At 39.9% G+C, this 23,214-nt stretch overlaps 1 protein-coding gene across 1 annotated transcript in view; it reads left to right on the plus strand.

Moving 5' to 3' along the window:
* Positions 1-23,214, plus strand: part of SLC9A9 (solute carrier family 9 member A9) — a 3,618,317-nt gene that overhangs the window by 3,174,782 nt on the left and 420,321 nt on the right. Inside the window, exon 16 of the mRNA XM_044071972.1 lies at positions 3,527-3,575. Within this exon, the coding sequence (XP_043927907.1) occupies positions 3,527-3,575 (49 nt within the window). The remainder of the gene's footprint in view (positions 1-3,526; positions 3,576-23,214) is intronic.

The raw sequence follows: 23,214 nt of genomic DNA on the forward strand, positions 1-23,214 counted from the left end.
AAATCTAACTTTTGTTAAATGTCTTCAGTTTAGGCAGAACCTATGTATGATGATGATTAAGTCCAGATACCTGTTTAGTGCTTAGGTATGTTTAGTAATGGTTACTCTGTTCTTTCATTTGCAACTTACTCTGTACAATCCATTTCGTTCAAAATTAGAGTTATTTTCTGAACACCATATTCTTGAGTAAGTTCACGTGTGTGTGCACGTGTGTGTGAGATTGTGTGCATATGTGTATGTGTATACACACACTCGCGCTCGCACACACGAAACATCCACCAGAGTGTAGTACACCCGTCCTTAAGACCAAGTCTGAGTAGCTCTGAAGACATCTGACAGAGGTTTCAGAAGTCAGTCTGTATTGAGAGAAGAGATTATGGTCTTATTTGGCTATACTGATTAATAAAAGGATGCCTCAGTCTTCACAAGTTCACAAGGCAGGATCAGAACTAATTTTGGAAGGAAGAAGAAGGCGAAGACTTGGACAGATGGAACATCAGTTCCATAAGGACTGAAGAGCAACGGGACAATTTGATATAAGGTAACCCATGCACATCATGGGTTTCTATCAGAACTGCTCAAAAACTGGTCCAAACTTCCTAGTAATATTTCCAAAAGAGGTGTTGCATAGCTCATTGGTCAGTGGCCAGATATAAACAACACACCAGTGGAGCTCCTCCACAAGATTCGGGGGGATCAGTCATTGATACTGGAGTGTAGCCCGCCTGACACTAGAGGCAGGAAAAGGAGGTAAATAGACTTTAGTACATGATGGTGGGGGTGTGTGATTCTGTAAAGGTATTTATGGAAAATGCAAAATGTGCAGAGAGATGACAGGTAAAAGTCAGTGTAGACAAATGCAAAGTACTTCATATTACAAGCAACAATCCCAAATGTACTATAAACTTGAAGGAGGTGAACTCAGGTAGACCAATCAGATGGGATTAATACTGCGTGTGGTGGCGGTTTAGCATAGTAGTTAGCAAGTTATATCCTGCTTGGATTGGCAGTTTAGCAACATTGTTAAGGTTAAACAGGCCATGTCCTGCAGACCAAGGTTTGTAATTTCTTTACCTCACATCTTTTTCTGTGGCTAACCCTGAGCAGTTTATTTTTGTCAGTCATTATTTCCTGGATGGGTTTTAATATTTGATTTACGGTGAAATTGCTAAAATCCCATTATCTGTTGTTTTATTTATTGTGAAGTACTTGGCCATAAGCATGAGAATTAACTTCCTACCTTTCCCTGGAAATAGAAAATTGTGCCTAACAGGCATTATTCAGGTGCCAAAAAGCTAACAGTATACATTAATATTATTGTAAAGAGGACATTTATTGTGCCATTTTTGTGGTTTATAGTCTGACGAGTACCTTAATGAAGTGTACAGTTCACAGTTTAATAAGCTGCTGAGTTATTTCATAAACTTTTGAATTATGTGTTTGAATGTGGTTTATTGTATGCATAAAAACTGCGGTAGTGGTGCTGCGGTAGCGTTGTCGCCTCACAGTAATACGTTGTCCTGTTCGATTCTCAGCTAAAGCGTCTTCTGTGTGGAGACATGCGTGAATGGCAACTCGGTACGTAAAAATCTGCTGCCAATCATTAGCGGACCGGAGTTTCACTGTGACAACCCCTAACCGGGAAAAGCCGAAAGATAGATAGAATGTGGTTTGTATGCATGTGTTTTGTTGAAGAGACACACAAAAATGCAAAAGAACTGGGTCAAGGAGTGAAACATTGATTTCTCGTTGAATTGGAAAACAATGTGCTATCAAAAAATACACCTCTCTAGAGGTATGAACTCCCAAGAATATCAACTTGCCAAGAATGTTTATGTTGTTATTGTGAGATCTGAATCCCCACAATTTAAAATTACCAAGACTGTTGTATCTCAGCTTTGTGCAGCTCGTTTTTTACCATGAACTCTTTGCATTGTCCTTTGCCAGCTCCAGCAAGTTGGTAACACTCAACCCAGGATTCTCCAGATGATATTTAGCAATTCACACTCACCATTTTTTTACCAGCTTAAATGTCGTTATGTTTCCTTCACAGATAACTGGCTCACTTCCTACCAGATATTCATCCCAAATACTGTGTGTCCTAAAGAGCTACTGTACAACTGCAGCCACCAGCTTACACCACCAGGGACACCTGAGTTACCTGTATGTGGTGTTATGTTCACAAATTCTGTAGTCTAATATCTGACCAGACTGCAAGCAAGTAAATTAAAAGAACAAGACACAAGTAACTTTAATAGCAGTAAGAAATTATATTACCTTGATGGTAAAAGGCAGTTAGCCCATATCGTCTACTGGTTTAAGTGCATTAGTATTATGACAACCTTCCATCCCTGCCTTCTACTTTATCCTTTTCCCACCTTTTTCTCTTCCTGTTGATTGCCTCTGTGGATTCTCCCACCACCCGTTCTCATAGTCCATTCCTTGGTGTCACAACTTGTGTGCGAAAAAATGCTTTCAGAGATCCAGGGAATAGCAGCTCATACAACCTGCTACCTGTGTCCTCTCACTACCCCCCTTTTTTCTCTGTTCAGAATGACCCCTTCACATCTTTCTGACACAGTCCTGTGCACTAGTATCACATCTTCCTGTCTCCATCTTCTGGTTATATTCTGTCCCTTCCCCTATCATCTGGTTATTTTCATTCTCCTCCATCTTGTGCATCTTTCTGGTTGCTTTCCTCTGAATTCCTAGTTCCTTCTAGTAGCTGACGACCCTCTCCTTGTGTGACCTTTCAGGATTGCATGCAATATGTAAGGCATAGTCTAACCAAGGCCCTCTAGAGTGGATGCATTATCTCTTCACTTTGGGAATCTATTCCTCTTAGCATTCTGGAATTTATTCTTGTTAGCATATATCCCAGCAATCTGTTTTGTTGTTAACCATGCCCTCTTGTTGTGCTCGTGGTGTTTCAGTCCAGGTGTGAGCCAAGGTACTTTTTCCTGCAAGTTTCACTCCTCCCAGCTGATACTTCATACCAGGGGTGCTGTTGCCCAGATGCAGAGCTTTTTATTTGTTTGTGTTGAACCTAAATAGTCACATTTATGGCCGCTTGTTCAGCCCTTCCAAATCCTAGAGGTCCATACAAAGGAAATACGCTCGTATTACTGGAGACTGTTCTGTTAGTGTATACCAAACATTCAATAAACATGAAAAGAGACAAAGCCTGATCCCTCTGTAAATACTCTGGTTGACAGCTTTGTGAAGCCCCCACCCCAGTTCTGAGATTTCTGTAGATAATTGTTGATTTTATTTACATTGTAATTCTTTGAAAAGAACACTGGACAGTGTCAGCAGTGTTTGATCTTCAGGGGTGGCATTTGTGAGCAACTACATGTATTGATTTGATGTGAGTTCTCATGGTTCATTATGGGATGGGGACACAGGGATAAAGTGCAGCTGTCATCTATCATAAAATGTACAAGCCTTGCAGAGATCTCCTATTAAGTCTTTAAATGGACTGTTTTTAAAGATACACAGACTGATTCATTTTCTGTTTTTTTAACAGAGTGGGCGTAGACCCTGATGAAGATATGAAAATAAGAACTGCAAAGGAGGCAAGTTTAACTTTTGTTTATTTAAGCTATATAGTTTAAGATATCATATGTTTCTAATTAGCAGAATGTAAAACAGATGTGTCAGCAAAAATATTAGCTTTTCTCAATGTGTACTATTTCACATGCTTGAATTTTGAAAGACTCCATGTTTCACATCACTGCCAGTTCACTGTGGTCTTTCCTGGCAAACAATTATGTTTCATTACTCAGTCTGAGAACAGCATTGAAGGACAGCCAGAGTGATCACTACAGATGTTGTAGCAGTAACTGTTTTTCTTCATGTTTTACCTTATTGCATTTCCTTTACTTTTTACCTTTCATTTTTCTCAAAATGCATAAGCATTTTAAACATCAGTTTAGGTTATATAGTCCTACTTTGAATGCACAGTGCACGTTAATATTTCTGCATGGTAGACTACATTTTGCTTTCTAAACTTCCTATCTGCTTTATATGGAAACATTTTTATGTCTGACTTACAGAAGTGCTTGTCATTTCCTGCTGTTTCAAACACAAATGGTGACTGAATTGTATTGAATTATTTAATACTGCCTGTGTGAACATGCATTTATAGCAGTACAGTATTGTGATGGAACAGAGTCCTTCTAGACAGGCTATTAAATTCTGAAGCAGCCTGTCATCAGGTTATAATCTTATGGTATTTTTTATAGCACATTAAACTCTGCTGCAGTTTGCTGTCATGGACATCTACAAGCATGTAGTTAGTGTAAATGGCACAACAGGTATCATACTTGCTTTTGGTGCTGGAAGATCAGAAGGTTATGGGTTCTAGTCTCACCCCAGGTTCATGGATTAATTGCCACTGTTGATATTGCAGTGCAGCATAAGGGGGTGCTGCCCTCCTGAGCATGCCATTCTTCAGAATTTAAACTGAGACCCCATCTGTCACACTTGGTAGTAGCTCTGGTAGTTGGAAAAGATCTCACAGCACATACTGAAAATAGTAGGGGAAGTTCCCAGATGTCCTGGCCAAATTTCCTCTAGTAGTGTCAATGCCATCTCACGTATCAGCTGAAAGGGAGTCACTAATGTATTGGGACTAACCTGGTCAACAAAGGATAAATAAATGTCGCATCTAAATGTGTAAGTGGGCACAGAACCCTTGCCAGCTTTTTCTGTCTTCTTTTTTGTTTTAGTCCCTACATCCCTTTGTGCATCGTGTCTCTTTCTGAAATTTGAGAGTAATCAAAAGTGTTCATGGATGCAAAACACAATAGACACTGTGGTGTTCATGGATGCAGAATGTAAGTCTTTATTGTGACCTAATGCTTTCTCCATACCCAGCTGTGATGAGAGCATGAATTCCCCGTGTGCACTTTCACTGTAATCTGCTGGGCAGTTCGCCAGTGTTAGTTCTAGACCTTATCACCAGACTGCCTTCACAAGGCCACCACATAAATTATGAGCTATGGAAGTGTTTTGTTGAGCATATGTACTTGTGTGATATTACTTCATTTTAGCATTTTTCCATGTAAGGAAGGTTGGAGTGTGGTAACTTAAGTAATTAAAGAGTATACCTGTCTCTTCAGTGTATTATGGGTTTGATATAGCGATCCAGATTAGAATACTTTGTTTACGTAAGACTGTCTCTTCTGGTTGTGTGGTTAATTAGCTAGGTAATACTAATTAGATTTATGTGCTTAGTGGTTTTGTCATCACTCCAGTCCATCTTGGTGTGTCTAACAATAGTAATATCACTTTGCATGGTATTGATAAGCTATGATAGTATGTTTTCAAGTGTATTGATATTATGTGGCAATTTGGTAAAATGTATAGTACAGTTGTGTGCATGTAATTGTACTTGTCTACTAGAATTGCTGTCAGTAGGATTTCAGATTTGTAAAACTGGGGTATCACTGTATAGTTTTTATTTGGTTTGAAAGTAGGAGTTCTATATCTCCTGCTTTTTTGTTTTTATAATCTATGTGTAATATATCAAATCCAGGTGGTAGGATGTGTTCATTTCAGATAGTGTGTTTTAGCCAGGTTTTTCTAATTGCTAACATATCTGCTTTTGTTGGCCTATCCAGCTATGTAGGTCATGTACTTAGTTGCAGATACTTTTACCATTTAGATAATGTATTTATATGTTACATACATAGGGTCTATATCAGCTTAAAAAAAAATCACTGTTCCATGTCTTCGCTACTTTGGTTGTTTGACGTTTTGGGGTCAGTCAAAGAGCGTTCACTCTTATCAGCTTTCGATAAGCTGATATAGACCCACGTACATACACACACACACACGCGCGCGCACACACGCACACACACACACAAATATATATATATATATATATATATATATATATATATATATATATACACACATGCATACACACACACACACACACACACACACACACACACATGGTTAGTGTTTTTGTCATTACTCCAGTTTATTTGGTGTCTCCCAGGATAGCAGTGTGTGTATAAAGGCACCTACTCATATACCTATACTTACATATATCTGTGCAGCCTGTGTAACAGGTCTTTGTGGACCTATTCCCGTTGTTCCGTATATGTCTGCCTGTCTATATATAGCATGTATATATGCACATTCTTGCTCCATATGTCATGTATGTGGGCTTCTGTGTATTTACTATATGCAGATACTAGAATAATATAGGGACAGTGATACACATATGACTACCAGGAATGCACAGAACACCTCCCCAAATTATTGTAAAATGAGTTTCTCCATTTGACTGACAGAACAGTCAAGTGATTCTCCAGTTTATCCTTTTGTAAACCTTGTGAAAAACTTTATGGGACTGTGCACTGGTTGCCAGTAGATGTAATCTGGAAATGCACTGCTTCTTTTGCATTAGTACAAAAAAAACTAGCTTTTTAAATAGCCAACATTATAAAATCTCCACAGCTGGGGTACAGTACTCTACTTTTCATAAAAAAATATTTTGAAATCCTTCCCCCTAAATGATGCTAAAGTTTATCCCATCTCTCTTTTCTATCTTACTGACTCCCTAGTCAGGCTGCTGTAATAAGTAATAAAAAAGCATTCTACAGCTTAAACAGCCTGTATAACACATTCCCCCTACTTACTTCATCTCACAGTTGCTAAAGAAATAACAAAATATCTGTACAAAATTCAGGTTAAAAGCTTGCTTTCTCCCAACAGTCAGTGAAGTTGCCTGGCTAAGCTACAAGCTTTGTTTTAATACAGTGTTGAGTAAAACACAACTCACTTTAAAAAGAACTGAGTAAAAACACTGTAGAGTTGTATTCTTTAAGCCTGCATACTCACAGACCCTGGAAATCCTTGTAACTTGGTATAGTCTCGCTCCGCTCGCCTTCGCTTTGCTTAGGCTTGCTTCACGCCCCACCCTGCCCCAAAATTCCACCTGCCCCACTACTGCTAAATTTAAGCCCAATAAACCACTCCCCCTCCTACAACCTATAAATAAACCTATATTAAACCACTCCCCCTCCTTCAACCTGTCATTGATAACCCACACTTCCATACACCACCCCTTCCTGAAAACAACCCCCTTAATTTTCCACCCACATTCCTTACCAAGTACCACTACTATTGCCTGGGCTATATCTCCTCACCATCTATGAAAACCAGTCCTATCTTGGCTTTCACCACCCCATATCTCATAACATCTGTGCTCCCACCATAAGTGAATCAGACCATCCCCTAGCTCACTATAAACCTGTCCTCTCCACTTTTAATAACCACCAACTAACTAAACCACAGACTATCTCCCCCAAAACTAGATATTATCATAAAATAATAAGTAAAGTGCTGAAACTAATAATCATGGTACAATTTACTCTGATGAGGGATGGAGACATCCACCCTAACCCTGGACCCACCCTTCCCACAAGCTCCCAGCCCACTACCACCTTCAGCATATGGCCAAATGCAAGGTCCCCTAACTCTCTCCTGACCTGTCACCTAAACATCAGGAGCATTAACAACAAGGCCAATAATCTTCATGCCCTTCTAGCCACCTACTCACCTGATGTGCTATGTCTTACAGAAACCTGGCTAAAACCAGGAACTAAAAATGATGAGGTTATCCCACCAGGGTACAACATACTTAGACTAGACCAAAACACCAGGAAAGGTGGAGGAGTAGCAGTTCTGTTTAAAAACACAATAGATGTCACTCTAGCCCCATAGCAACCCCCTTGTTCTATAATGCAGAAGCCCTAGTTAGCAAACTACAGCTTAAAAAAAGTAAATCTATATTCATTGCCTGCATTTATATCCCCCCAGGCAACAATGCATATACCCTAGAAGACTTCCTCCAATGGCTTTCCAACACATACCCCCATGAAACTATGCTGTTAGGAGACGTTAATATTGACTGGAACAATTGTTCCTCTGAATCTCCCACCACCCATATAAACTTTCACGGCTATACCCAACTTGTATCCTCACCCACCAGAATAAATAAATCCAACTACAAAGGCAATATCCTGGATTGGATTCTTATCAACAGTCACCCAGTCCAGTATAACATGGGTACCCTCGCAGATGATATAAGTGACCACTTACTCACTTACATCATTAAGCATAAAGTAGATAACCACCACCAAGTTCTTTATAAATCTATCAGAAACAACAAGATCTTTAACTCCACTGACTTTCAGAATGAACTCAGAGCATGCAATTGGGCCATACTTAAAGAACTTCCACTAGATGATGCTGTAGACTATTTTAATTCTAAATTCCTCTCCATTCTAGATTCCCACACCCCTATCCGCACCATTAAAGCCAAAACTAAGACCGCCCCTGGCTGTCTAAAGTAACCAAAACCAAAATTATAGCAAGAAATAAAGCATGGGACAATTGACGCGCCTCCAAAGACCCACTTGACCATATTAAATTCTGACAACTAAGGGATGATACCAAGAAAGCCACATTGTTAGACAAAAAAACTTGTATCAACACCTTCAGCAAAAGCACCAGAACAAACCTCAAAAATTTTGGGCAGGCATAAACAAACTGCTCCACCCTGGCCAAACGTCCACCCCCAACCCCTCAACTTGCAACCTTAAAACTCCAAAGGAAATTGCTAACATCATTAACAACTTTTTTACCAAAACCGTCCAATCACTAGCTAGCCAACTACCCCCCACCAGCTCCTTTCAAAACTCCTCCACAACCACCACCACACTCCCGTTTGCCTTCCAACCTGTATCTACATCGACCATCCGATATCTAATTAACAAACTAAAGCCCGCTACCCTGGCAGCTGATCTCCTCCCACCAGAATATTTACAAAAAGGGGCAAATGTCACTGCATACCCTGTCTCGATCATAATAAACCGCACCTTGACTGAAGCCACTATTCCCTCTCTCTGGAAGGTTTCCCATGTCATTCCCCTTCATAAAGGAGGGAATTCTTTAGACCTCTCAAACTTCCGACCAGTAGTCATACTATCACCACTGGCCAAAAGTATGGAAAAGTGCGTCCACAACCAATTAATGCACTATCTCACCCAAAATAAATGACTGGCTAACTCTCAGCATGGGTTTAGGCCACACCACAGCACCACATCAGCCCTCCTATCCTTCTCTAACTCTATCAACACCAATCGAAACAATAACAAACTCACCTCAGCTCTCTTCCTAGATCTCTCTAAGGCCTTTGATATGGTCAGTCACCAACTGCTTCTCTGCACCCTGAAGAAACTGTCACTGAATAGTAGCTCCATTAAATGGTTCCAATCTTACCTGTCTGATAGACAAGAAGCAGTTTTATGGAAGAATACCTTATCCACACGTCTACCCATTACTCTAGGAGTCCCACAAGGCTCCATACTAGGACCACTACTCTTCTCAGTCTTTATCAATGACTTACCCACCATCACTCCCATGGCCACCTGCATCCAATATGCGGATGACTCTACTTTAATATGCACCGCCTCCTCCTCAACTAAGCTTATAACCCTAACCCAGAATACTTTCAATGATGTAGAAAAATGGTTTGAAAAATGTCAGCTTCTATTAAACCCCAACAAAACTAAACTGCTCATCTTTTCCCCACCTGAAATCCTCCTCACCATTCTTTACTGTAAGTTCCAACAATGGCACAATCATATCCCCAGATACTCACACAAAACTCCTGGGTGTCACAGTCGATAATGCCCTAAAATATGATATCCATGTCAATCAAGCCATCAAATCTGTCATCAAAAAACTGGGCTCCCTATACAGGATCAACCCCTTCCTCACTCCTTTTGCAAGAACCACTATTGTTCGGTCCCACCTACTATCTACCCTCCTCTATGCCTCCCCCCCTCTTCACTAACCTGAACCAAGCCACCCTTAACAAACTTGCTAGTTGTTACAACCATATTGCTAGATTTGCTACTGGTGCTACCTCTAGGACCCATCATTGTATCAACCTAACTCAACTAGGATGGCTAGAGTGGCCCAGTCTTCTCCGATACAACCAACTTATAATAACCCACAAAATACTGTATCAACCTGAAAAAACACCAGCACTAAATAAGATCATCAAACTATACAGCAACCTGAGGACAGTACACTCTGCTGACAAACTGCTTGTACAAACAACTAAGAGCATAAATCTGGCTGGGGACTCACTATTCGCCATCTCAGTAGGCAAAATTGGAATATGCTACCTGCCGAACTCACTCACCAATCCTCCTTAACCCAATTCAGAAAAGCCTCAAACTACACGTCTAACAACATTGGCAGTGTCCCTGCTTAACCCAGACTAATCACCACCCGCTGTTCCTGCAAACTCTCCCTAAACATTTCAGTCTTATACTCTAATAAGTGTACGAATTCTTGAAGGGACTTAGCCCATAACTCCGTGTATTATTGTCTGAAATTGAAGCTGCATGATTTTGGTGTTGTCTACTATATTTTATCCATGTTTGTCACCCTACTGAAAACTGCATATTGTACTTATCTCTAAATGTTTCTATTGTTCCTAATGTATTTATACTGTGCTTTCTGGAGCTTTTCTCCCCGGGCCTCCGCTGAAAATGGACATATATCCAGTCAGACTTTCCCAGTAAACAAATGCAAAATAAAATAAAATAAATAAATAAATATCTTGTTTCCAGAACTGGTAATTAATTCTCTTTAAATCTGTTTTCTGATGGTTATAGATGCATTGAGGCATGTAGTGGGTAACTTCCCGTGATGCTTTTTTGGTACTTTACCCTGCCAACTATTTGCATGTTTTAAAAAACAATCATGAGCTCTACTAAGAATGAGAATTGAGTTTTGGAATGTCATTAACTTCTCCTGGCTTAGCAAGACTCTTACATTCAGTACTTCATCATTGTCATGTTATTTGTAAATCATTTCCTGACTCCCTGGTGTGATGTCCTACCTGCTTGGGACTGTTAATCGGAATTAAGATACAAAAGCAGGATGGCAGAGGTTCTACTCTGTGCTTCCCTGATAATTTCAGAATATGACCCTTGGTTGACGGCAACATAGCGGAAAAATGACAACTTTCTTGCCAGGGGAATAAGTCATGTTTTTGTAGAGGGTCGAGAAAGTGTTTGATTTATTATTTATTATTATTTATTGCATTTGTTAACCGGGAAACTCCACTGGGCCTGAAAAGAGCCCATTTTCAGTGGAGGCCTGGGGAGAAAAGCTCCACAAAGTTACATACAAAGAAAATATAATCACATAAACAGAAAAAAACAAGCATACAGTACAATTACAATGCATAAAACTGGAAATAGAAGCAACAGTGAATAAGCTAGTGAATGGTATTTACAATGGAGCATAGAGTGTATTCCAGCATACATGAAAGTAATATATCTGTAGTAGTATAGCTGTGAGGAAAATGAATACAGAGCATACCTCTCAACCTGGAAACATCAAAAATCTGGACAAAGGCCCTTGAAAAATAGGTACAAATCTGTACGCTGATTAACATAAAATTTACAAACATAATTATGTAACTCCACCCACTGCAATGGGATTGTGGGATACCAACTTTCAAACGCAAACTGAAGAACAGACCTATGGCCCCAGAACCTATAGTAAATGGTAACCATTTTTTTTAATGTGTAGCAATGATGTTCACTGGAAAGGGAGAAGATTATGAACCTTAAGATTTTCTTTTTGCTGACTTGCAATATTTGGGTTTTGTGGTAAAAGTATGGCACTTAATGATAGGCAGTATTCTAATCTTAACAAAAGAATGTTATAGTTTGATAGGACCTCCAAAAGTCATTCTCCATGGCCTACTGATGAGTGGCATAGCTAGAGTTTGTGTGGCCCGGGGCTGTCTGAGATTGCCGCCCTTCCCCCCTCACAAAATCATGATCGAATGGGGCCCCCATGCAGAGCCCCCCCCCCGTAGCCATTCCAATGTCCCATTACTTGACTATTTTGTCCCACTTACCATAAACACTGTAATGTGCATAATGCTTTACTTTTATAATGATTATCTTTATTTCATTTAAAATTTTTATTTTACATTTTATAGCACAAACACTAATAGACATCTGGTAAGCAAAGCAATACAGTCTCACAATGACTATAGCCTTAGCATTAAAACATCTCTGCCCTTGAAACTCAACATTCATTGAAACAGCATAGAAACCCACATTCAAAGAAAATGCAAAAGTCATCTAAATTATTTCACATTAAAGAGATCTGTAACTAATGAAGAGGTTGCAGCTAGCAAACAACTTTATATTTCATTTTTTTCATCTATAACTAAAGTACCTGTTGCTCTTGAAGAATAAATTCCCTGTGTTACATTAAAAACCTGATAACCAAGTAATATTGCAAAAGAGAATGGATAGCAAACTGATAACAGGTTAATAGTTACTAGGTATCTCTCCCAAAGAGGACATTCTAAGGACTGCAGCATCCACCCCTTTAAAAGTACAACACAGTACAGTATCAGCAATCCATCTACATACTGTGGGAGTAGAACTACAGCCTTCTGCATAAAAAACAAGCTTACTACCTGTTGTGCTACTAATAAAAACAGATGTTGTATAAGCAGCACCAAACTTCTCTCCCCCTGAAGAACTATGCAGGACAAGAAATCTGGAAAAAGCCAAAATTTATTGGTGGGGGGGGGGGGAGGCAAAGGCCCAAAACCAGGGACACACACACCTCTTTGCACTTGCCTTGCAAAGGAATTTGGATTGAGTATAACACACACACACAGACACACACATATACACCTCTTTGCACTTGAGTACAGCTTGCAAAGGAATTTGAATTGAGAACATCTTGCAAAGGAATCAGCACAACAATCAGACTTTCAAAATACAAACTTGCAAACTAGCACTTGACACAGACCTATTTGCACGAGTACAGCTTGCAAAGGAATAAGTACAGCTTGCAAAGGAATTAGCACAGCGATCAGACATTCAAAATACAAAACTTGCAAAGGAATTAGCACTTGACACCCAACTCTTTACACTTTAGTACAGCTTGCAAAGGAATTAGCACAGCAATCAGACATTCAAAATACAAAGGACCGCCATTCCCAATTCCATTTATATAAGCAAATGCAAAGTAACTAGCAGTGCGCTCTCCGTTCCCCATACATAAATACTTCCTAAGAATTACATGAGACATTGCAAAGGAACTGTGAGACATGCAGAGCACCCTTCTTTGCACTTGAGTACTGTTTGCAAAGGAATGTGGATTGAGTACAACTTGCAAAGGAATCAGCACTTGAGCGAGTGGTTCATATAAGCTATCAAACATTCAAAATGCAAAGGTGAGCGAGAAACATTGTCAAAATGCACTTAGAGCTTAGTTGAGTGAGAATTACACTACACTTGCCATTCCTGTTCCCCCATACATAAATAAAAGACCGGTCCATTCCTAAGAATTAAACTCAATGCAGTACCGTTCTTAAGAATAATACCTTAAACTCATGAGTACAACTTGCAAAGGAATTAGCACTTGACACATACCTCTTTGCACTGGAGTACAGCTTGCAAAGGAATTTGGATTGAGTACAACTTGCAAAGGAATTACCACAGCAATCAGACATTCAAAATACAAAGGAAAGCAAATGCAAAGGAACTGGCAGTGCACTCTCCATTCCCCGGTACATAAATACTTCCTAAGAATTAGATGAGACATTACAAAGGAACTGTGAGACATGCAGAACACCCTTCTTTGCACTTGACTACAGCTTGCAAAGGATTAGGAATTAACAATTGAGTGGTTTGTATAAGCAATCAGACATTCAAAATGCAAAGGACCACCATTCCTGATTCCAGTTGAGTGAGAAATATTGTCAAAATGCACTCAAAGCTGTTGGGCGAGAAGTACATTACACTTGCCGTTCCCGTTCTCCCGTACATAAATAAAAGTCCGGTCCATTCCTAAGAGTTAAACTCAATACAGTATCATTCATAAGAATAATACCTTAAACTCAGATAACTCTTTTTTTGGTTTGATTTCCTTACTTGGAGCCAGGGGAAGAAAGAAGTGCTGTGCGAACTCACACTACCTGAATAAAACCTGCAAACCAGGAAATTTAAATTACGTAGTAATGGCTTGGCACAGTCAGCAGCAGTCTACTTTGTGCTGACGTCATCACGCATATGCAGGAACAGTCCCAAAAAAATTTCAAAAAACCCCGGGAAATTCGGAAATTAAAGGAACCACTCAGGAATTCGTGGCACCCCGATATTTTGCCCTCAAACCTGGTATTTACCGAGGAATTCTGTACAGTTGAGAGGTATGATACAGAGTAATTATATTAGGTGAATAGAAGTACAGAGGGTGTAAATGACAGGTGAAAGGCAGGGAAGCATTAAGTAGGTAGAGTGAAGGGAATGATGTGAATATTTAGAGGGCTAGGACTGGGATGAGAAATCAGGAGTTGGAGTTGTGTGTTTGGGAACAGGGGCATAACCATTTAGAGAAGAGATGCAGATTTTTTAAAGGAGGCCAGGTTGCTGATTGTTCTGAGTGAAGGGGACAGTTTTTTCCATGCCTTAGAGACATTATAGGAATACAACATATGGCTGGCTGAGAGCTTGGGTTTCTCTACTGACAGTAGCATTTTGTTTTCAGACCTAAGGAGTTGGTTTGGATAGTATACAGCGTGGTAGATGATCTTATGGGATGTAGTTAATTGTAAGAATGTGAGATAGTGTTGTGATTCTAGCCAATTAAGTTAATGTAGAGAGGAACAGTGATGGGTAGAATATTTAGCATTTGTGGCAAATTTGGCAACTTTGTTATAGCAAGAATCTAGTTTTGTTATCAAGGAGGTCTTTAGATTGGTGAGGATAGGAGCACCGTATAGAAGTGTTGGAAGCAGGAAGGATAAGGCCAGAGCCTTTTTTGCAGCGAGACTAAGAAAATAGTTGTGCCTATACAGGGCACCTAGTTTCTGATAGTTTTTTTTGATGTTACTGTAGATGTGAAGGTCGAACATTAATTTATCATCAATGGTGACACTTAGTAATTTGGTGCTGGGGACAACTTCAATAATGGTGTTATTTTGGGAGTGAATGGTGAACAGAGACTTATCAACAGAGCTGGATTTTGCAGGGGTAAATATTAAAAAGTTTTGTTTTATTGGTGTTGAGAGCAAGGTAGTTCTGGGACATCCAGGTTTCAGTGGCAGTGTCGAGGAAGGAAATGAGGGCAGTGTTAGTACTATGTCCTGGCGTAAAGCCATGTTGGATCAGAGAGAGGATTTGGTGTTGTATCAAGTGACTGAGGAGCTGCGTGTGAATACATTTCTCTAGAATTTTGGAGATTGGGGAGAGAATGGGAATGGGACGGAAATTTGAAATGTCAGAGTTATTGCCGCCTTTGTGAAGTGGTAGAATAAATGCTTTTTTCAAAATATCAGGTATACAGGATTCCTGAATGCATCTATTTAGGAGGATGCTGATAGGATATGCAATGGAGGAGGCAGAGGGTTGCAACTATTCTTTGGGTAAGTTATCAGGGGAGTTGGTACAGGGTTTTAGTTTATGAAGAAGATTTTTCACAGTGGAAGTGGGAATAGGTGATAGCATGAAAGAAGGTAGAGGATTTGTAGGGGAGTGCAAGGGTGGAGTGCCTGGTGAGTCAGACTTAATAGGTGGGAAGGAGGTGGGAAGTTTATTTATGGCGTTGATGAAGTAAGTGTTAAACAGGGAGGATATATCAGATGATGTATTTTCAGGGTTAGGACATGGATTGTTGTTAGTTCCATGGTGGAGTAGGGAGTTTATTGCACCCCAAAATCTTTTGGAGTTTAGTTTATGTTGGTCTTGGATTGATTGGAAGATTTCTTTTTGTCTTTGATAACTAAGCATTTGGCCTGGTTGCAAAGTTGTTTATATAGATTGAGGTTAGACAGTGATTTGTTTTTTTGCCCAGCTTTCCAGGCTTTATCTCTAGTGGACATTACTAGCTTTGTGGACTTTGTAAGCCAAATAGCATGTTTTGACTTGATCCTTTTTAACTGGAGTGGGGCAAGATTATTTAAGAAATGTAGAATTAAAGAATTCCTACAGCGTTATTGAGTGGGAGAAATTTTAGTGGACACCAGTTAGTTTTTTGCAGGATGTCATTGAAGGAGTTTGGGGAGAAATGGGAAAGATCTCTGGTGTATCTATATAGGTGGCAGTTTGGTATGGAGGTGGGCTTAAGACCATCACAGCATACATTAAAGAAAATCTGCAGTTATAATGTGGGTTACTGAAATGTATAATATTTAAAACAAAGTCTGTAGTGTGATGTGTATTTTCCTTAAGCATACATTCATGCATTTATAGTAAATATTAATAAATATTTACAAATGGGAACTACCATTCAGTGTGTGCTTACTCACAACCTTCTGTTCATGAATGGAGCATACAGCCAATGCTTGTGCATTTAGCCACTTTTATATTTTTACCCAAGTGAAAAAAATAATAAACAGGGGTGGATGGAGAAAGTTAACTGGGAATGATTCAGTATGCATAATACTGCACCTGTGTGAAGTCACTGGGAGGCTATGTTCAGGAAGTTGTATTCAATCCCAAAATTGCTAGGTGAGGAAGGAAAGCAGTGGGGAGTAAAAGTACTGCGAGAACTGACAAGTAGCAGCTGCAATAAGGAATGGGAAAATGGGGTCTGCAGAGAGCTTTTTGCTGAGGACTCCATTTTACTTAAGGTTAGCCCTACCCATTCCAGATGTTTATATAAAGATTATTGAAAAGACAATAATTATCATGTCACTCTCTAATATAATTAATAGACTGGGCCTGTACATTATGTACATTGAGGGAAGAAGATGTATTTTTTCTTACAAATTGTTGAGAACAAAATATATTACTCCTTATTGCTATGACGTTTCCTAGTGCTCCCTTTTTATATTTGCTTAGTGGAGCTTTTTAGTATAAACAGATTTTATTTGACATCTTGTTTTTTGTTAGCCTGCATGACCACACATTCTAAACATTAGCTGCAAAAATGTTCATACTGAGCAGGCCATTAGTATTGGACCTCCTAGGAACTGACTACATATTCAACTGCATTTTTCTTTTCAGAAGTTTGTAATTTGAAGTAGAATAAATAATTCTAAATAAAAGATGAAACTGCCTGCTCTTTACACTACACCATATGCAGCTATGCCCCCCCCCAAAAAAAAAACATAACAAAGAATTATGTTTGAGTCTGTAACTCCCTCTTGCAACATGTTTGCTTTCTAAAATGAATGGGCATGCCTGTGGTATCCCAGCGACTACTAACTATGACATGAAAGGCAGTGGTACATGGATAACAAAAGTATGATTACTGGAGGGCAGATAATTTAAGTGCCTGCACTGTGCCGTGTTTTGGGATGGTGATTAGGAAGAATGGAGGGGCGAAAGTGGAATAAGGATATCTGTAAGTACAATTATAAGAAAATAGCGGGACTCAACTAGGTTCTGAGAGGTAGTAGTGGCATTATGGAAGGCATCCCCTGCGGCATTTATACTGCCCAAGTCTCTACAGCAAGATAACAGTCCTCTAAATGATATAACATGTGGGCAGATTCCACTGGAGGTATAGGCAGTTCTCTTCCCCAAATAATGCTCCAGACATGTCCCTCAGTGACAGTAAAATGCATTGTGATTCAAAAACTAGTGTGCTGTCCTTTGGATCAGACATTAAACCTAGGTATCATTTGCACAAGGTGGTGTTTTTTCAGGCAGATATAAAAAAAAAAAAAACACTAGACTTATTGACAAGTATAGGGGAAGTTCCAGGGTGCCTTGTCAAATTTCCTGTAGTCAGTATGACTATCACCTGAGGTCTGCCCTGAAAATAGGCTACTGGCATAGTGGGACTGACATGGATAAAGAGCATATGTAAGTAAGTAAATGAGTAAGTATTCTGAATCATGCCAAGCCCACAGTGAAGTCCTTAGTGTACTTCTGCACTGTGTGAACAGTACAACATATACTGTTGCTGGCTGCTGCACAATATAGCTCTGTCTGTACGTTATCCTTAGCATTTCTGTCATAAAAACACTTCCCTTGTAATGCCTGCAGTACTACTGCTGACATACATGCGCTATTAAAATTGCCATTGGCTTACATGGCCAACGTCATCCAGAGAAAAGTACAAATTCGTGTGCAGTGCCAATTCATACCTCTCAACCTCTTAGAGCAAAAAATCTGGACAAAGCCTAAAATGATGGGGGGAGAAATAGGGACAGGTTTTAAATATTGCTCTTACAAACTTAGAAAGTTCATAGAATAATAGGTTTTGCACTAGCATGAATTTTCTGAAGGATGTGGAGTCTTAAACTCAAATGTTTGTCATTATTTAATTACTTCAATCCTTGGCTATTTGCCAGAAAAGTACAGATTTTAGGAGGAACGAGGCAAAAATTTGGACATTCTGCGAAAATCTGTACAGTTGTGAGGTATGTGCCAATTTATACTTATCTCAAAGTGTAGGTGGCAAGGGTTACTGAGATTTTGGAATCAGGCAGAGAATAGATGTCATTTATGAGAAAATGAGCAATTCCTCATTTGTATACTGTGTAATAAGGTGTAATACAAATCCTGTTAAGCAAGGTTTAGGTGAACTTTAGAACTTAACATAGGGAGCCTACACAATGCGTAAATTGTTTTAGAATACAGCATTCTGTCTCTTTCAGACCAGTATGGCATTAACAGTTGTACTGTATTCTTTTTATAAGTCTAAGTCCTGTTTTAAGATTATATTAATAAGGGGCAAACAGAGAAGGGGGCAGGCTTGTAATTTTAGTAATTACTCTAACCTCGTAAATAATGCTCTGTGGTCACATTTAAGGTATACAGTAGAGTGAAATTTAAAATAGAATTTTTTTTACTTTTTATTTAACTATAGAATTGTCATAAAGTACGTTTGTGTAAGTCGAACTTAATATAACAGTAGATGTTCGAATGATGACTGCTGCAGTTACCTTAGCTATGTGGGATATATATTATATCCTTGGCAAGCTGTAACATGTATAGCTAAGGCTACTGCAGCAGTGACCAATATGATGAACATCTTTGTATCATTCCCCTTGTCTTCTAATGGAAACATCCAAAACCTGTTTGCATTCTGAATTTTACTAAACAAATGTAGTTTTGTGTTCATCATATTGATAACTGCTGCAGTAGCCTTAGCTACACGAGTTATATGTTATATCGTTGTCAGGATGTAACCCATATACTAAGGCTACCTCAGCCATGATCATTCGAACATCTACTGTTATGGTAAGTTCAGCTTACACAACTGTACATTCCTTGATAAAGAGAAAGAAAACAATTTAAGATTATACTGAAGGGTAATACCATTAAGGAATGCCTCTATGGCCAGCTTAGTAGATTTGGGCATCCTAAGGCAATGTAGCAATTTACTCTTGTTTTCAGACAACCAGTTAGTTAATCATTAAAGAAAACGAGATGGTATGAGAGAGATGAAAATACACAACATCCTTGGAGACAGAAATCCTGCGTACAAACAAGGTTGTCAGGAGTACACACACACTACATCCCTCACACATAATGTTTACCACACACACAGATTGTCTTACGCTGAGGCACTTAAAAGAAACCTTCCCAAGTCTTAAAGAGCTCCAAAGCACCCTAATGGCAGCACTGCTCCTCAGCAATCAGTAAAGCCCATACCAAAAGCAACACCAACCATCTCACATAAGCCTGCTCCTAATGGTCCCCCAAGTGCAAAGCCCATACGGCAGTCATTAGTGCTCTTGTCACTGGGTACTGCATTGTGTGACACACAGATGCCCCATTCCCAGACAAGGAGATAACGATTACTTGCCTATCTGGAGCCAGGAATTGTAATATCACAATTGCACTCAAGTCACTGCACTCCCGGTACCAGTATGATTTTATCATAGTCTATGTGGATGTAAATGATCTGAGACATACCTCAGTGTACTATATGAATAAAGACACAATGTATCTTCCAGAATATGTGTCACAGATAGGTATGAGCCTTGCGTTGGGCATCATTCTACCTTCATTGAGGATGATGCCACAGTATGAACATAAAATTATTGATTTTAATAATTGGCTTAGTTTCTGGTGTCACTGTAGGTGGAACCATTATCTGTTAGCTTGGGAGATCATGGTCAAAAGACCATGTTGCTTTACAATGATGGATTGCACCTGACCCTCCATAGGCTTTCAGATATTGGCTAAAACTGCATCCACCCCTTAGAGCCTTTTTTAGGCAATGCCAATAAGACAAAACTACCAACAAAGTGGAAAAGTCTACAAGCAACCTTAAGGTGTTACTGCTCAATGCTCGGTGCCTAAACAAAAAACTCCACATCCTTCAAGTCCTCCTCACTCTAGAAAATGTAGATATCTGTGCTTTGACTGAGACTTAGTTTAAAGCTGTAGAAAGTTCTCCAGAAGTGCAAAACTACAGTGCCTTTCAGACATTTAGAACAACAACACAGATTGGGGCCAAATGTAGAAGTGTTTCGATGTATGCTAGCAATAAACATATCTCCAGCTTGGTTAAACAGGATAATACCATTAAGCTCCTCTACGTGCAAGTCACCATATGTAAGGTCCCTCTCTATATATCATGGCTAGTACAGGTCACCATTTATGCCCGTAGAGTCTCACGCCTCTTACCTAAACCTACTAGAGGCACTCACCATTCAACCAGTCACTGTGTTCATGGGTGACTTTAACTACCCCTCTTTATACTGGAAAACATACACTGCCTCAAATTCACAAGCACAGTACTTTCAGCGCTTTATTAACACAAACACCTTGGAACAGATAGCGAACACTCCAACCAGAGGATCAAACATAGTGGATCTGGTACTCACCAATGTGGGAGCGCTTTGCACCTCCACCCCCACCTCCAGTGTCACATCCTCACTAGTGAGAGTGGATCACAAAGCTGTCCCATTTGAAGTAGAAATCATCCCAGAAAATCAAGCTTTACCAGTAACAGCTGTGAGCTATTCAAAGGCAAAGTACATCCTATTGACAGTTTTCAAAGTTTAAGGCTCCCGCTAACCCCAAGACATTATACAAACATGTGATTGACTGCATAGAGGCTGTTGTACCTACCAGAAATAAACTATAAACAAACCCCAATGGTGGAATCCTGACCTAAACAGGGTATATAATAAAAGAAGAAAACTCATGACCAAAATAAGGAAAAGCAACTCTCTTAATGACAAGTGCTCTGTTATATAATTAAACAAGAAACAAAGAGGTCTAGTTAAGTCCAACAAGGCCAACTGTGAGGTCAGCATAGCCTTGCAGGCTAAGGACAGTCACAAGGCCTTCTTCAGCTATGTCCAGAATCTTAGTTGTAACACACAACTGTGTGCTGAACTGGTGGTGAATGGTACCACCTATACCGATCAGGGTGACATAGCAAATGCGCTAGCTAGTAAATTCAGCTCAGAATTCACCCCTACTCCCTCCCAGTTCCACTTTCAGCATACTTTCCCCAGCTGTCAGCAGGGACCAGGTGCTGGGTGCACTCGCTAAAGCCAGGAACACCATCTCCATGGGTCCCATCAACTTCCCCGGTTACCTCCTGAGCAGTGTAAACCATAACTTATCAGTACCACTTGAAACAGGCTACTTTCCAAGTGAATGGAGGACTGCAACAATCATTTCCCTCCACAAGGGTGGACTATCAACTGACCAAGGGAACTACAGACCCATCAGTCTAATATTCAAAGCCAAGGAACAAATTATCATAGAAATGATAAACAAAGACATTGGCAACCTACAGACACTGAACCCCACCACAATTTGGGATTGTTAAGGGAAGGTCATGCCTACTTAACCTGGCAGACTTCTTTCAGGGGGTCATCAAGGCAGTGGACAAGTGTAAAACAGTGCATACAATGTATCCTGACCTGGCTAAGGCATTTGATACAATACCCCACTTGGGCATTCCTGACAAGCTGTCTGAGCTATGCATAAACCATTGCATAACTCGCTGGATTGCCAGCTGGCTCACAGATAGGACCCAAGACATAGGGATCAGTCACTGGTGGAGTACCCCAGGTCTCTGTGCTGGGCCTACTCCTGTTTGGCATCTACTTCTCGGAAGTCAAGGCTAATGTTAAAAGCCTTTGGCTCACCAAGTTTGCAGATGACTGTAAACTGGGAGCTATTATAGATTTCCCACCAGGCACAAACTTCTTGCAAGTGGGTTTAGCACAGACAGATGACTGCTGCCAAAGCTATTGCCTAAAACTCAAAGCCAAAAAATGCACTATAATGCCCTTTGGAAACTGTTAATTACTCCAGTGATAAAATGCCCCCAAGAGATGACCCAGTAGTAAGGGATCTGGAACATATGAAGACAGCAGTCTGGCCTTTGACCAACATGTATCTAAGATAATAAGAAAATTATTCTATGTAGCCCAATTTATAGCTGAGAGTATGGCATCCAGGTATGAGGAAGTTATGATACCACTCCACTTGGCCCTTATCAAACCTGTTATTGAATACAGTGCCCCCTTTGGCATGTATCTAACCAGATACTTGCAACATTTGGAATGCCAACAGAGGTTTCTCAGCAGAAGAATTCAAGGCATGAATACCCTGCCATACACTGATTGACTAAAGGCTCTGTCTCTGTTTTCCGTCTCCTACAGGCTGCAGAAAAGGGATCTTTGCCTAACTTACAGGGCTTCCTGAGACCCAGCCCTGATGGATTTGTTGCACATGTGCAAAACCAACTGCACCAAAAGCACTACATCCAGGGATCTGAACTACACTTGTGACATAAACAGAACATGCTGGAGGGACACCTGTGTGTCCTAAAGGATCTCCACACTATGGAATAGGTTTCCCATACATATAAAAGACAGTTCATCCCTGAGCATATTCAAATGAAACGTTGACAGTTGGATGAGAAATCATAAATTAACCCCCAGGCTGGCCCCCATTTCCCTTATGGACAGAGGTCATCAGTAAGAAAAGTATTATCCTAACTAATGTCCTCCCCACAAATCCTTAGCTACCTGCCTACTAACATGCCCACCCATATGATACTTGGGGCCCTAATGGTTTGGGGTGCATGGCTAAGCTTGTAAGGACCCTAATAGTTGTTATCTTAGTAACAACCCGTGAACCAATGAATTAGAAACCTTGAGAAGAGAGCAATTAATTTTGGTAAATTAACCAAATAAGAGTAACAGATCAA

Source organism: Protopterus annectens, chromosome 5.part0 (assembly GCF_019279795.1).
Source record: "Protopterus annectens isolate FY-2018-M chromosome 5.part0, PAN1.0, whole genome shotgun sequence".
NCBI lineage: Eukaryota > Metazoa > Chordata > Ceratodontiformes > Protopteridae > Protopterus > Protopterus annectens.